This window comes from Callionymus lyra, chromosome 2 (genome assembly GCF_982586985.1).
Source record: "Callionymus lyra chromosome 2, fCalLyr1.hap1.1, whole genome shotgun sequence".
Classification (NCBI taxonomy): Eukaryota; Metazoa; Chordata; class Actinopteri; order Syngnathiformes; family Callionymidae; genus Callionymus; species Callionymus lyra.
This window is the reverse complement of record NC_141819.1, coordinates 18,492,885-18,510,207: the sequence shown is the minus strand read 5'-3', so window position 1 is coordinate 18,510,207 and position 17,323 is coordinate 18,492,885. Positions and strand designations below refer to the sequence as shown.

Here is a 17,323-nt window from a genome sequence, read left to right as displayed (position 1 = left end):
TTGGATGTAGTTGTCAAAACAAGGAAGTCTACTCGGTCTGCATGTTTATTCATCAGGAGGATTAAGAAAAACTGCTTTATCCTCAGTCCAACTCCAATCTATGGTCTCATCCTCGACTTTTGACCCCGCTGTTTAACCTGACGCCAATAGTGATTATGAGGATCAATTCTTGGGTGGAAAAAAAATTGAAGTTTAGGCAGCCAAATATTAATAAAACATCCAGCTTCACAGCTCAAGTCCTACCAGCAAGTGGACTTTAAGGAAGCTTCACGATAAGGATTGGATCTAAAGGAAATAAAAAGCACTTGAAGGTGGATTTTTGAATGTCAAGCCATTTAGATGCAGCCACGGCAGCTCTCAGCCAGACTAGGGTTTGTATGAAATAGTCTGATAATATCAACCACTCGTGTGCTCATCTGGTTCATAGGAAACAAATCAATTCAAGTGACCATTGAGACGTCCTTGTGGTTGTAGAAATCACAGTGAGTTGGCATAGTTTTGGGCAAATTTGGACCCTTTAACTCGTATTCAAGTATTAAGTCACTGTGTTGTCCAACCTTTTCTTGTGTTGTTTTTTTTTTTTAATCCCCCTAAGTGTGAGGTTTGAGATGTTTTCCTGGATCATAAATAAAAAAAGCTTTCTAAAAGTTTAAATTAACCTAATGTAATGGTTGGATAATTATTTGTCCCGCCCTCTTCTCTATCCAGCAAATCAGTTTTTCTTTCCGAGGCACACAATATTTTCTTACTGTTCTTTAAGTTTGGCCTCGGGAAAGTCTGAAGAAAGGGGCTTGTATTTTTCAACATCACTAAAGTATCTTGCTCATGAAGTTTTCCAAGTTCAACAACCCCACTATAGAATTCATTGTGATTCTCTATTCTTGCCTTTAGGTCACTGAGGGATGAATAAAAACATTTTGATTAGAGAATAACAAATGCTGTTTATTCCGGTTCTCAACACTAAAGATTGTGTTTTGTGTGTGCGTGTGTGTGTGTGCAGCTGCGAGCTCATGCCGTGGATCTTAACGGAAATCAAGTGGAGAACCCCATCGACATCGTTATCAATGTCATTGACCAGAATGACAACCGACCCGAGTTCACTCACACCATGTTTAATGGTTCAGTGCCAGAGGGATCCAAGCCTGGTACTAACACACACACACACACAAACACTCGCACCCCACTCTGAGTAAATGACACACATTGAATGTGACACTCATTGACGCATATTTGCTGTGTTTCCCCCGCAGGCTCGTTTGTGATGACGGTGACAGCAGTGGACAAGGATGATCCAAAAACTGCCAATGGGATGTTGAGATACAAGATCCTCTCCCAGAACCCCCAGAGCCCTTCCTCCAACATGTTCACCATTAACAACAGGACTGGTGACATCATCACTGTGGCAGCGGGACTGGATCGGGAGGTGGGTGTGCTCGGCTCTCAGCGGATGATGAAGTGTCTGTCTCGTCCGCAGCTGGACGCTTTTTATCCCGAAACAAAATAGATTTATCTTCCCGACAAGCGTGCGACGTCCCCACGTGAAAATAATTGTTGTACATTTGAATATAAAGTGTACAAGATTGACGCTTTATGTCCGTCAAGCAACACTGAATAAATAAAGGGGGGGTTTTTTTCTTCGTTTTCCACACAATACTGACACAACTTTCCATTCAGCTTCACTCTTCAGCAGTACTAGTGTTACACAGTGTGTCCCAAGAAGATCTTGATCATTTAAGATGGAATGAAAGTCGGCAGCATTGATGCGTGATAGGATTTGATTTGGGCATTAAATGTTACTATACTATACATTATATTTTTTGGGAATTAGATGTTTCATATTCACTGAGTTTGGGAGTAAAACTACACAAAACATATTTTCTGTTGCAGCAAACAGCTTTTTTTTTTTGCTTGAAAGCATAAACATTTCACTTTTTAGGCAAAAAAAAAAAGTCAAGAGTGTAAGTCATGAACTTTTTAAAAAAACACCATTTAGTTTTAAGAAGAATTAGCATGATATGGACCACAATTTATATTGTGATATATTTAGCCTGACTGTTGATCTACGATATAGATCCCGATATTTTTAATGCAAAGTTTAGTCAAAATCAAACAAAGCATGTCACGTTTATGTTTATTCAACAGTAGCTAATAATTAGGTAGATAATAATATACAAATAATCTTTCTGCACCTGACAAGAAATTTAAAAAAATTAAAAATATTAACCTAAATACTGAAATACAGCAGTACGTTTAAAAAAATAAATACAAATAAAGTCCTGTAAGATGCACATTTAAATAAAAATATATCTTTAGCAAAAATCCCATATAAAATGAAAATGATAAATATAATTAATATATTAATGGGAAAATACAAAAAAATTGTCCTGTTAAAATTTTAGTTTTCAAAGCTATAAATGGCTTAATTAAACACAAATATTTACTTGTATAATAATTATCATTTTTATTTCTATATGTCGCCCTATGTTAAATAGTTATATCAAAAGTAAATGTAAGATATGCAGTATTAAGTAAAAAAAAAACAGAATGTTGTTGTGGTTTTATCTAATGATGTGTGTGTTTGATTTTCAGAAAGTAAACCAGTACACACTGATCATCCAAGCGACAGACATGGAGGGGAACCCGACCTATGGTCTGTCCAACACTGCCACCACTGTCATCAAAATAACTGATGTCAACGACAATCCTCCAGAGTTTACCACAGACACAGTGAGTACTTGCACACAAACACACACACACACACACACACACACACATATACAATCCCTCAGGGCCCCTTAATGGCAAAGCCACCTCCATCTCTTCCACACTCCAGTATCTGATTTTATACACACTGACAGACGATGTGAGAGTTTAAAATTCACTGCATCCAACATAAACAAGAGGCTTGTGGGTAGTTTAGCTTGGCCATAACATCCACTCCTCTATTCCAGTCTTGTGGTGCAGTGTCTTACGAAGAATCCACTATAAGGCTGCAGTTAGCGATTACATGCTGATGATTGTCCTCCGTGTTGTGCAGCATCAATAACCATTTCTGCCTCTTTGTCTGCCTGACAGTACTTTGGCGAGGTCCAAGAGAACCGGGTGAATGTGATCGTGTCCAACCTGACGGTGACGGATAAGGACCAGCCTCACACTCCGGCCTGGATCTCTGTGTACCGCATCATAGCTGGAGATCCCACCGGACGCTTCTCCATCCCGACCGACCCGACCACCAACGAGGGGCTGCTCACCGTGGTCAAGGTAGAGAATGAGTCGAGGATTTTCTGGCTTTTGGCAAAAATACAATCAGATTTTGTTGAAAGGAATATACAGTATATTCTGTCTTTTTCTCTTTCAAGGCCAGATAACTAAAAAATGATCTTTTACTTCATTCAGTTTTGAAGTGTGACTGGTCTACAAGAGGGATAATAATATTACACTTATGGATCAAAAGATCATTTAATTATGAATTTATTTGGTTCTGTCCTTGGTTTTATGTTTAAAAAAATCGTTTTTTTAAACATTCTTATTAAAGTCTTTGATAATTGTAACCAACACAATCCTCTCTCCGTCCAGCCCATAGATTTTGAGCTCACCCGGTCGTTCATGCTGACCGTGGAGGCGGAGAACGAGGCCCCCCTGGCTCGAGGGATCCACCTGCCGCGACAGTCGACCGCTACAGTGTCCGTCAGAATCCTGGACGTCAACGAGAGTCCGGAGTTTAGCCCCAACCCGAAGACTATCAAGCTGGAAGAAGGTCTCCCTGCCGGGTCTCTGCTGACCACCTTCACTGCCCAAGACCCCGACCGCTTCATGAGGCAAACTATCCGGTAAGAATTGCAGTCAAGACTGTCTCACATTTTTACCTTAATCCTTACATTTTCAATCTTTTTGTTTAAGATATAGATTAGATTAAATTATTTTATGGTTACATGTTTTTGTTGTAGTCTGGTGTGTGTCTCATTTATGCGTCAGTTTATTAGTTAAGGGCACGTTCACTCTCATCTAGTCCAGCTTCAGTCAACTAAAAGTATTCGTCCTGTTATGTCATAATATTTAAAAAAATCATGTAGTCTATTCATCTAGTTTTAGTCAATTCATGCAATTATATTTAAACATTTAGGCAAACATTTTTATTGACACATTTTCATGCCAACATTTTTACATAACCGTGTTTTGTTGTGTAACCATTTCACAGTTTCCAAAAAAAAACTACTGATAACTACTACAAACTGATTCATAGCAGTTCACGTTCATGTCCCGACCTTATCATCATCACTGAATGTTGTGAGATGTCTCTTATTTTTTTCAAGTCAAACACCAAACTGCTCTTCAGGATATCATTTGCCCTTAGAAAGCACCGCAGTGATTCTTACGTTATTGACCACTGCAACATTGCAGGTTTTTTAAAAGTCGATACTAACCAAAATGCACAATGGAAACAATCTTTTTCAGAGTGACACTACAGGAATTGTTTGATGCATCATAATCAGATAAAAAATGTTTTTTTTTGTCATTTGAGCAGGGAAGATTAAATCACTAAAATGACAGACTTCTTATTTAGATGAACCTTTTTCTATTTTGTGCACCAGTTTTAGTATTTTATTTTAAAGATGATACCGATTACAATAATTTAAAACAACAAAGGCAACTCTAGTGTTTTTCCTATAATTGATAATTAGACATTCAAAAGCTTGAAATGCCAATAAAAGTCAACCTAATTCAAACATTTCTCTTTTCCAATAGATTTTTTTTATTTCTTTGTCTCATGAAATTGGAGATAAACACAGTTGTCTCTCAACTTCAAGATACGCTTCCATCAGTAAAAGTACATATTCAACTGTGTTCATAAAATTCCCTTTTATTTGTTGTTCCCTGATTGAAGTTTACAACCTGGGATATGACACCAGCGTGTTTCTTGACTCCTGTTATTGTAGCTGTGTCTTGAACATTCACCCGTGCTACCTGTTCTTGGCAGCCACACGCCTCAGATCAGAACAGCAGGAACCTTTTCCTTCTCCAATTACGAAGGTTTCCCACTGATCTGTGTGTACTTGGAGATAAGAGAAGCTTGTTTATGGAGAAATGATGGCATTTCCTGAGAGTGTCTGCTCATGGAAGCCTGCAGCAGCGGCAACAAAAGGAGTGTACGGCAGACTGCCTGCAGGACGGCTGCTTTCTGTCCCCTTATTCTTCCCTTTTACATCCCACCATTTGTTTCTAAATGTGGTGCCGGTGTCTTTGTAGCTTAGCAACAGCCAATGATAAAAGCTTTAGCACATTTTGTGAGTGTATTGTGCTCTGTAGATTATTTTGGGCTGTTTCTTTTGTGTGGGTAATTTGCTGATGCGTTTGTCCTAAGCTTCCCCTGGACCAATTAGAAACGTGTGAAAGAAGAGCACTCTTAGAGTGCAGACCTCTGCCAAGGAGCTCATTCAAACTTAAAATTTGTTGTTCGTGTTGTCCACGATATAAAGCTGTCATTTAATAGGATGTTGGTCCGCGATGAGATCATGGGTTAATACTCCCTTCAAGTGGTGTTCAAGTTAAGCCTGTAGAAAATTGTGGCAACACATATTGACACAAAAAAATTGATTCATGGATTAGATGAATTTTTTTATATTTACATTATAAACAAACTTATGGAACCTCTTTCAAATGTTCAATTCTATATTATGCACCACTATCTTACACTATACACTGTGTTATATGAACTTATTGATAGTATATACTTGGGTAATGTGCAACACTTAAAGTACAACTTTAGTCGGTAATGATAAACATTTAAAAGATACGGCTAATTCTGATCAATCTTTAGTTGTCCATCTTGATCAATAAGTACACTAATCACATTAGGAAGTGACTATGATGATCTGATATTTTTTTAATTCGTCTTGAGATATTCTTGAAAAAATACTTTAAGAAATATAAATTAATCCTTTGCTCGTCATCTTTGAAGTAGAAGTTTCTCCTGTAAAACTCCGCAATGTGTTTAATCCTAAACCAGTTGAAATATTTTTTCTTGCTTCTGTAAACTTGCACTCATATATGGACCAGTCGAGTTTGACTAAAATACATTCAAACCTATTCTTAACTGCGTCTCTCTCCGTCCGTCATGCTCCCTCATCACAGACGTGCTGCCATGAAATGCTACATCTGCTTTACAAATTGAGCATATTATCCGCTCCTTCGATGAAATGAAACGCCCCCTAAACTTTGGAAGTGTTCCCTCAATGTGTCCTCTTCCCTTGCTTCCCGACTCGCACATTTGTTTCCCGTCAGAAAGACACAAGCGCTCACGTCAATGACCGTTATTGACAAAATAATTTGTTGGCAAGAAATTGCGTCGTCGATTTCCGTTGCTCCTCTATGTCATTTTAATGTCAGTAAAATCAAGTAAAGTAAAATCCTATTGAGGTGACTCGCTCCTCCGCCTGTCCTCCTCCTGTTGTATTTTTTATTAAAGTGACATTTGAGCGTTTCAGTCGTGTACTGGAGGACATCTCGGGTCGATCATCAAACAAGTGAAATGCAGTCGGCGTTCTCAAAGATGTAGATGATTGAAGATTGAAACGGAATGTAAATGAATTAGCCTTGACCGTGTGCCGAGGAGCTCTTCCATTAAACCAGACGGCAGGATAAAGAACTTTCTTTGTCTGATCCTCTTCTGTCTCTTACCCTCCTTCTGTCTCGCTGTCCCTGCAGGTACTCGAAGGTGTCTGACCCCGCCAAATGGCTGGAGATCGACCCCGTGAACGGTCGCATCTCCACCATCGCCATCCTTGACCGGGAGTCCCCGTACGTCAAGAACAACATCTATAACGTGACCTTCCAGGCGACGGATAGCGGTGAGGGATGAGAATCAAACGCACAAGGACACCACTTCATAACACAGCAACACACAAACACATTCATTGTACTGTATTTATTTACACAGACACTCTTCGGTGTAAAAAGAAAACACAAATGTATATACTTTTTTGAGTATTGTTTTGATTGTTAAAGCGCTTTGTGACCCTGGTCTGGAAAAGCGCTATATAAATAAATATTACTTACTTACTTACTTACTTACAAATGCAGACATAAATAATCCAACATCAATCCAAGATGCACAAAAGGAAGAACACAACACACAACAAAGACTAAAGACACATTTGCGCATATAAACTCAAGATGATGGATCTACTGACTCCTTTAAGAAACATCTTAAGACGTTTCTATTTGTTCAGGCTTTTCCTTGAATTTCTCGAACTCCTGTGTTGTTCTCAGTATTATCTTGATCTTTAAAGTATGTACTTTTTTGAGTATTGTTTTGATTGTTTAAGCGTTTTGTGACCCTGGTCTCGAAAAGCGCTATATAAATAAATATTAATTACTTACTTACTTACATATTCATTAGCAAATATATGTACACAAACACACCGTTCGCACACCCTTCAATCACACACCAAAGTAGTTTACAAACTCAAACAATTTAAGTGCACAATGACCACACATTTGCATCCATCAACACACAGGAAAGCACACACACATAGACTCACACATTGACTTGTGTATTTCCCTGCACATAAACACTAAACGTGTGTTCATGCATGAGCACAAACAAATCCCTCCCAGTCATGCGTGAAGCACGCAAACTCGCACACGCCTGCATGTGCATTTTCTACACAAACCTAGACACGCCTGGACAAACATGCGGATCAATTGGCCCGAGCACACTCCCAAAAGATACACATATGCACATTGATTGAGTGCATAAACATGTTTAGAAGTGCAAACACACAAACGCACACAATGAGGCAGCAACACACTGAGCAGTCTACCTCAGAGAGCAGCCGAGCAGGGCCAGCTCGGTGCAGACAGAAACATGATCCTGCCGGAGCTTCGACTGGCTCCAGTCACAGATGTTTCATTAGCGTCTGCTCTCGGTTGCTCTTGACGTGTTGTGATGGAGGAAAAACCGCGTTGCCATGGCAACGTTGTTTGACGTGCCCAGACTTTGTGTTGACCACATAAATATGTAGTTATTCCTAACTATAAAGTCGAGAGTGTTTTCTTTGTAAATATGTCCTTTTCATTCTTCACCCTTGCGTTTTCTCCTGGGTCAAGATGACCCGAAGTTTTGAAAATGTGTTTGTGGTATCCCTTGTGGTATCCCAACCTCCCTGGCTTCCATAAATACATATGTAATGGTGGATGTTGTTCACATTGACCCAGAGACAATACAAGGGTTAACAAACCTGATTTCCTTAATTCGACCTCATATTTCTTACTTTATAACTCATCGTCTTAACTCAGAGGTGAGCAACTACATTTCTACTCAGATTAAGTGATAAAGAAGGATTTTAAGGTTCATTTTTTTAGTTCTTAAATCACATTGGCACATTGAGCATTTTTAAGTTGCAAAAAAAAAGCAACTAATTATTACTTGAAAAACGTTTTCTGGTATTTTTATTGCTTTATTAAATTGGCTATAATTACATTCATTAATATTTTAATGTATATTGTAATCATGGTGAGCAATGAGGACTATACATGAGAAAACATCTGTATTTTTATTGTTATTATTGCAAAGAAACGATATGTAAACACCTTTAAATGCAAACACATTAACAACATTAAAGGGAAGAGAAGAGAAAGAAAAAACCTTTATAAATAATATTATAAAAGCTGAAAATATATCAATAAAAATACAGTTTGTTTAATTGTGCAGCAGAGCATAGTGGAGTTGATATTGAATCTGTTATTTAAGCTTAAACCAACTCAACTGAAAATGTGAAACATTTCCGGGTTTTGAAGTATTTGTTGTTCAAGAAGATATTTCATACTCTGAACGATAGTCATCGTCTGGAATCTTAAGATGAATGCGTGACGTTATGTGTAACGTTTCTTGCACAGTGCGGACTTTCAGCCCCACATTCTCCCAATTATACTCATCCCGTCTTGTCCAGTGCCAAGATAAAAAGGATTCTCTGTGTTAAGTGGAATATTGATGAACATGAATGTGACTGGTTCTTGCTGCCCATCCTGTCTCCCCCTCCGCACAGAGGCCCCACTGTGCTCCGATCGCCCTGTTTGACTTCGCACATTCCCTTTTCTAGTCCGAGCGCGGGATACAAAACCAGACTAAAGGGCACGCATGCTAATGTGGCTTCTTTTCCATTTTCCTATGCAGAACTTTTCCATTTCATAAATTAAACGGTGGCCTCTGATTCAAATCGATGTGCAGCTGAGATTACTTGTATAGTTTCAGTCCTTATCCTCTTAATCGTTCTGCGGATCTCGTCTCCAGGAATCCAAGAGGAAGGAGATTTAATGAAGTTCTTCTATTAGTACCATCCGGATAGTCACGAATAACACGAGTTCTCCTCTCAATCTGCAGACACTGGAGTTTAAACTAGAGAAATAAACTGTAAGTCAATGTATATAATAGCTACCATATGTTGTTTGTTTCCTTATACTTAGACACTATATTTATCTCAATGAAGTAGATATAGTTTCAGGTAAACAAAGTCAAATACTTTAGTTGAACATTAACGTACCTGTAAAGATTATAAAAATCTACTCATGTGCAGTTTTTTCTATTAGAAAGGATCATTTTAATTCTTCACTTTCAAAGAGCTTAATTGTTAAACTTAAAAAAAAATCTGTAGCTTTTCTTCACTTGCATCTAAAAATAGAAGGTAAACATGAGCCTAAAATAAAAATAATTGCTTCCTGGATGGTGTTGACATTTTTCATTGGGTTGTATTTCTGCCGCAGCAGGTGGACCACATGTTTCATTTGGCTCAGCTTTCACACCAGATGCTCCCTCTGACTTTCCACTTTTCTTTAACTGGCTCCAGACCCTAGTGTCGCAGAGCGAGGACCCACAGCTCGTACCGTGTCGTGGATGAAATGAGGTTTTCCTAGTTTATATTTCCGACACTATCGATTTTCTTTTAAGACTTCTTAGGGCGTTTTTGCTGTTGAGGATTCTGTGTGTGTGATGCTCACGAGGGCTGTGCGTGGCTGGAGGGCTCATGAAGGCGTTGTGCGTTAATGTGCACCGTTTTGACCACAAGGTCATCTGAAGTGTGTGCTTGAGCCCCGAAGCTCTGCACTGATAAAGCCCGGATGACCAGCAGGTGAACGCTCAGCATTGCGAATGAACTTCATTATCATGTGACGATTTCCTGTTCAGTCCCGTGGATTCACCTTGAACAGTACCTGATGTTTCCTCATTGAGCTGCTCTACCGTCTGACTCCATCCATTATGTGTTCATTTCATGTCTCTTGTATGCTTTTGTTTGTCAAAGGCAACAAATGTACAAATGTAGTTTATATAATAGTACAAATTTAACTTTTATGAACAATCAAAACAAGCTATAGAGGGTCTTTTACATGGTAGAATGATGCATGTACATTTCATATGAAATTAACTCTTATCGTCCACAAAATGAACACCAAATACATGGAAAACATTTTCCAATTTGATTAAAGTTCACTTCAGTGTTCCAAAGACGTGCCTTTGGGACGCATCAAAGATCAATCAGGGGGTTTCATTTCACTTTTAAACAAGGATATCAGCTTCCATATCAGCGAACAAATGCAGACATGTTGAATGGATGTTTCCGACGACTCCTTCTAAAGTATAAAGTTGTTCTCGTTCGCCCAATATATCACAATCTTTTAAAGAAATGAAAGGAGTTCAGAGAACAAGGTGCAGCTGATCCGTCAATCATCTGTACTCTGAGGCCATCGTTTCCCTTTTCAAACCCCTTATTGGGCAGTTTAGAAAGTTCTCTCATCTTTCTTATGCGTCACCAGTTGTTCGAGTAATGACTGAATGAATGAATGAACACCTCTGGGGCCGGAGCGATGGTTCAACTCGCTTTCCTTGAAGGGCCCGCACTGTTAATTATATGAGTAGCACATTCAAAGCTTTTAGAAAAAAAAACAATATTCAAAATTCTTTCTCGCAGCTTTTCTCTCACTCGTCTGCATCTCTCTCTCTCTCGGCTACGCTGCAGAGTAAAGACGATAATGTTAAACTTTGTGGAATTACTTATTCGTGTGACGACAATTTTGCGTCTCTTTCTCTGTGGGCAGGAAACGCGACCGGCACCGGAACCCTCCAGATGTACCTGCTGGACATCAACGACAACGCCCCCCACGTGTTCCCTCCAGAGGTGGAGATGTGCGAGAAGCCCGACCCGAACGGCATCAACATCACAGCCAACGATCCGGACTATCACACCAACGCTGGACCTTTTGCCTTCGAGCTGACCAACCCCCCATCTGACGTCCGGCGAAACTGGACCCTCGCTCGCCTCAATGGTCAGTTTCTTTGATTTTCAGTTGGAAGAATGTGATTTTAACGATTTGACTACAAAATAAATGTTGTTTTTTTTTTGTTCTAGTCTAATATTCTGAAAGTCTACAAAAATCATCTGGTCATAATGTAATGGCTTTATATCTAGTCTAAAAAAAATAGAAGAATAGTTTGAGTAAAAGCTACTCAAAATAAGTTCAAATAACTTCAGGTTTATGTAAGCGGGATGGTAAACATATTAACGATTGATAAACACAGCTATAATACGCTCTAAACATAGTTTACTACTGTTTTCATTCTTTTAGATAAACAAAACAAACAGGTAAATGGAGGCTTATATTGACCATCGTTATCTTGTAAATGCGGTCTTAAAAATGCATACACATTAATTTACATCACAATAAGCTCCAAACTTTCTCTACCGTTTGCATCGTTGTAGAAAACAACAAAGAAACATGTAAATAGATCGCTTTTTTTTTGTTCTAGTCTAATATTCTGAAGGTCTACAAAAATCATCTGGTCATAATGTAATGGCTTTATATCTAGTTAAAAAAAATACAATTACATTTTTTAAATATATTAGAACTAGACATTTCTGATAATAAACCCTCACCTCATGATTTCAAATAAACATGGTACATTTATTTATTTTAGTAAATTCATAATGTTATCAATTTATTGAAATGGTTTGTAGCAATGTACTCAAATGTTTTATTTATCCTTTTCCTTCCATATATTCCTTTAATAGAAATGGGTTGGATAGTGTCCCATTTAGTGCTGTATGTTGAACTAATCTGTGGATTCTTCTGAAGAAAAACTCGAACATGACAAAGGCAATTAATATCAGATGAATTGTGACTAGTTATCAAGTGTTCTTTGGCTCTGGAAACTATTTTTTATTTATTTTTGCTGTAAGAAAATCGCTTGACTGGAGATTTACCTTAAAACGTAGTCTCAAGTTTTATACTTTGTGTCATTCGCTTAATGTTCGAATTCATCTTAGAAAATCAGGGGGAAAATAAATGATCATTCAGGGACCGGTATTAAAGGAAAGGTATTGGTATCAGTTCCAGCATTGATGATTTTCGATCGAAGTCCCAGCTCCTCTGGGCTAAAGTGTGCTGGTTGTTTGACAAACACTGAGCTTGCGTTCGCGTCCATGTCTTGTGCAGGCGAGTACGCCCAGCTCCGTCTGCGCATCAGCTTCCTCGCCAGCGGCATCTACCAGGTCCCCATCACCATCACCGATTCTGGAAACCTGCCCATGTCGAACACCTCGTACCTGCGGGTCAAGGTGTGCCAGTGTGATCACCACGGCGACTGCGTGGACATGGAGAGGATCATTGCAGCCGGGCTGGGCACCGGAGCCATCATCGCCATCCTCATCTGCATCATTATTCTTCTCGGTGAGTCGATCTGTCAAGTGTTTAGTTCATTTATACTCAAACTGTTATTTTGTAAACTGTATTCTATTACCGTGTTTTCCGCACTATAAGGCGCACTTAAAAGCTTTTAATTTTCTCAAAAAACGACAGTGCGCCTTATAATCCAGAGCGCCTTATATATGAACATTACCTGGTGGGTGACTTGTTAACAAACACTTTCATGACTCTGTGCCGACTGAGCCGACATGCCTTGGGTGGAATTACGTCATTGCGTCATCACAGGGTGGGATTAACGCCACACGTCACATCATGGTGAACGCCTATGGAGTAAGATTACTGCCAACTTTTTGAGAGTGTGTCTTGGTTGTTGTACACTCAAAATCACTATGCTGCGCTCTCAACCAGTCATACACGTGCGTTCAACATGTCATGCACACACACTCTAGCTGTCATACATGTGCTCAACTTCTCTGCTGCGCACTCAACATTTGTCTGCTCACAACACAAGTCTCACGCGCTGCTGCTTGAAGCCTTTTAAACAACATTTGAACATCGTTACCATAGGAGTGAACGGAGTTGTCAGAACACTTTTAAAGTTTGACTTTATCTGACTGTATTGTTGACATTCCCTTTAGCACAACTTTATCTAGTTGATGCATAACGCAACCCCAGTCAAACGTTTAACTTTATCTTTTATTCTATGCGCCTTATTTATGAAAAAAGTTCTAAAAAAGTCTATTGATTGAAGGAGCGCCTTATAATCCGGTGCGCCTAATAGTGCAGAAAATACGTTACATCTAATGCTGACTATAAGGTGCAGCACAAACATAGTTTCAAAATATGTACTAATATCTAAGATTTAATTTGGTGTTTTCCTCAAGGTTCTGAAGGACAGATCTTACGATCGCCAGCACAGCTGTGGCCCTGACACCTCTTAGCTTTAACGATTTCACCTGGGCATCCATGTGTAGCAGTTCCGTCGCCAATTGCGTAACCCTTGTCCTTAATTTATATCGAATCGCTCACACACTGATGGTCTCGTCCTTGTGACGGACAAGGTCCTGCTTCAATTTGCTCCTTTTTTTTTCCCAGACGCCTGCTGGGGGAGAAATTGTTGGTTTCCTCTCTTGTCACTTCCATTTCTCTCTAATGTTTAACTTTAGGTCTTCAGCACGTTTCTACTTTTAGCCATGATTTCGTCGGTGCCGTCTGTTAGCGAAACCGTTCCTGTCAAGAGTAAAAGTCGACGTGTTACTATATTTCCTCGTTATTTATTTTGTATACAACAAATCAGGAGCAATATCATCCAATAGAATCACTGCCGGAGCCAGGAGAGTAGATTTTTCCTGTCGCCTGTTCAGGATTCCTCAGTTCGTAGTGGTCGTCGTCGCCTTTAAATTAAACATTTAGACATTTATTATTTGGGTCAAATCATTTTTAAGGCAAGGTGAATTCTGAGTAGCCGTGTAGATGAAGCTGTCAAGAGTTTAAATTTGTTTTCTAGCATATTTAAAAGAGTACCAGTAAAAGTTTACGACGTCACATTATTTAGCGAGCATCTCATTTGGCACACTTGCAAGTCGTATTAAACGGGAACTTGGGGTGAAAGCAGATGAAAGAGACAGTTCGTCCCAGAGCGGTTGCACACGGGCATTAACTCAGAGACATAAATGTTGATTCAAGATGACTTTTATAGTTGGGGGGGGGGGGGAGGGGCAGTCATGTTTCACCCGAAAAGCCAATAGGTGCGTTTTCTTCTGTTGCTATAAGCGTTAATTTAAGGCTTCAAAGGGAAATGTTACTTATGATGACATGCTTTTTTTTTTCTCGTTTTAAAATCTCCTCTTCAGGGTTCGTGGTGTTTTTTCCTTGACTTCACTCAGAGGGGTTGATGTATTTCCGCCTGCAGGTTCAGAATCACTTGCGTTTTCACACTCTGTCTGCTAAAGTCAAGCAGATTATACAGGAATATATAAGAAGACGTCCACATTAAGCTGTGTAACATGCCGTTTTCTAAGAGGCTGCGTTTTAAGTGACTGATTTTTTTTTCTCAGGTTTTTCGAGATTGTTCAATTTAAGAACTTTAAGAACAAAATAAATAATCCTATTCTTTTAGAAGGTGGTCAAGGATAGACTAGAATATATATATATATATATTTTTTTTAACCAAACAACATCTAATAAACTAATATGTTTTTAATTCTGTGAACTACTCTATGTTGAATCTGGATTTAAATTAAATTTAAACATTAGATTCTTACAATTTCTCCCATACATTGATGAGACAACTGTGGTCGCCAATGTCTAATTTTCCCCACCTTTGACCCGCTTGTTTTCAACAAACATTATGATGAAATATTTTCGGGAATTTTTACCTCGGGGTTAATAATGAGCGCAACCAGAGCAGCTCCTCATTGATGAATTTTGTTTTAACTTGGTTTCAATTAAAAGCATCGGATTGATTAGAACAAGTCTGGTGTGATTGGACAAATACATTTCACAAAACGTTGACTAAATGAAAATTAACTTAATAAACAAAAGAACAAAAGAACACCATATGCATGTTTTACGGTAACACAATATTCTTAAGTCTATAAGGTAAGAATGATATATCATTGAATAATAACTTCCTGTGCTCTTGGCTAACATCTATTATGCTGGTTTAAATCCCAAAAGCACATCCTCATTGTATCCAAAATATTCATGGGTAGCACTGTCTTATGGTCATCTGAGAACTTGTGCTGTTGTAGTACATTATGATATTTCAAAGCCTAACAGAGAAATGTTTTGGGTTTTTTTTAAAGATAAGATGTTGAATTGTGTAAAAAGGCAGTGGTGAAATAGCGTATTGGCACATGATGGATCATTGCGTGAGAGGAAGGATTTCTCTCCTCTGGTCCAGAAGTGTGTTCAGGAACCATCGGTAGATTCTGATCCACAGACCTCAGAGCCCGAGCTGGGGTGTAAGGCTGGATCAGATCAGTGATGTAAGGAGGAGCCTGACCATGAATAGCTCTGAAAGTTAGAAGTATAGGTTAGCTCTCATAGTTCTATTGCTAAGCTTTGAAAGAACTCATTGAGCCCTTTACGATGATTTAAGTCTTGAAAACGACTCAGAATATTGTCACAGTTATGATGTTTCAGTTTGGATTATAGCGAAAGAATCCTATATACATTATGAGAATATGCATCTTCATAAATCAAACTGCAACTGTGAGAAAACAATCATGTTTATATTACAGTTTGATTCTTTTGCAATAATCACCTCAAAGATGTTTTCTTTCTCACTCCTCTCTGAGTAATGAGTTTCCAGCGGAGTTTGACTTCGATCCGCTCCTTTAAAAACTCAGCATGTTCTCTCTCGGCTTCGCTCATCCCTAAATAAATGCATGTGTTTTTTTTCCCCGTCAGTGCTGGTGCTGGTGTTTGTCATGTGGATGAAGAGGAGGGATAAGGAGCGCCAAGCCAAGCAGCTCCTCATCGACCCCGAGGACGACGTCCGGGACAACATCCTGAAGTACGACGAGGAGGGCGGCGGGGAGGAGGACCAGGTACGCACCCAAACACCCGCCGGTGGATTAAGCAGTCGCTCCCGCTGTGCCTTTAATTGCACACTTAGTGCTGATTGGTCGAGCTAAATGTGGGTCCATTTGTCTTCTGGCTGAACGAAATCTAAATACTGCTAAAAATAGATCCGATTCTTTCATCATCTTCCATATGTGTTCTCACTCCTACACACACACACACACACACACACACACACACACACACACACACACACACACACACACACACACACACACACACACACACACACACACACACACACACACACACCCCCACACACACACACACACACACACACACTTGCTCCAAATGAGCCATGAAAGACGCAGAGTGTTGATACAAACACGCTCTTCTACACTTTTCAATCATCTGTCCTCCAGCGAAGATTAAGTGTGCCACAAAAGAGGACCTCGAAAACCGGATTAATTGCTTTCTGTTGCAAAACAATTTCCTGTGTCCCTCTACAAAACTCTGCTGCCGCTGCCAAACACATAAGCTGCTCCCCACGTCTGCAGGAGGAACATGTGACTCGGATTTAGGATGATTTATCGATGACACAAAGCCACCGAAAAATGGTTTTGATTTTTTTTTTTTTTAGTATTACTAGATAAATATTTTTTTTTAAATGGAAAATTTCTATTTTGTTCCCACTTTTCCACATGAGCTTCAACTCTGACTCTCTTCTCGTCCGTTTCTTGTCTTGTTTTCTATTGTCTATACAGAGTTGTCATCGTCTACAAATCACTATTTCATCAGCAAACATCATGGTCTATTTATGACTGCTAGACATGTATCCGTCTGCACATCAGAGGACGGGGCTGAGAACTGATACTCAACTAAATCGTTCACTCATCTTGAACTTCTTCGTCACTCCAACAGCACACATCACCACTGTCTGATTTCACTTCTTCACCACCCTCACACGCTTGGTCGCAGACATTTACACCCTGTGATGTTCAGGCCCATATCCTGAAGCACGATGAAGCATCTCTTTTTGGAGTTTTACTAACTTTAAGTATTGATAATATCGACGCACTAAACTTTGTTATATGTAATA

General features: G+C 39.2%; 1 protein-coding gene across 1 annotated transcript in view; it reads left to right on the top strand.

Moving 5' to 3' along the window:
• LOC148085773 (cadherin-2-like) overlaps positions 1 to 17,323 on the top strand; it is a 68,690-nt gene that overhangs the window by 41,320 nt on the left and 10,047 nt on the right. The window contains exons 6-14 of the mRNA XM_087783861.1: positions 1,001 to 1,145; positions 1,251 to 1,423; positions 2,590 to 2,727; positions 3,076 to 3,261; positions 3,577 to 3,830; positions 6,706 to 6,848; positions 11,092 to 11,319; positions 12,487 to 12,720; positions 16,111 to 16,250. Coding sequence (XP_087639987.1) covers positions 1,001 to 1,145; positions 1,251 to 1,423; positions 2,590 to 2,727; positions 3,076 to 3,261; positions 3,577 to 3,830; positions 6,706 to 6,848; positions 11,092 to 11,319; positions 12,487 to 12,720; positions 16,111 to 16,250 — 1,641 coding nt within the window. The remainder of the gene's footprint in view (positions 1 to 1,000; positions 1,146 to 1,250; positions 1,424 to 2,589; positions 2,728 to 3,075; positions 3,262 to 3,576; positions 3,831 to 6,705; positions 6,849 to 11,091; positions 11,320 to 12,486; positions 12,721 to 16,110; positions 16,251 to 17,323) is intronic.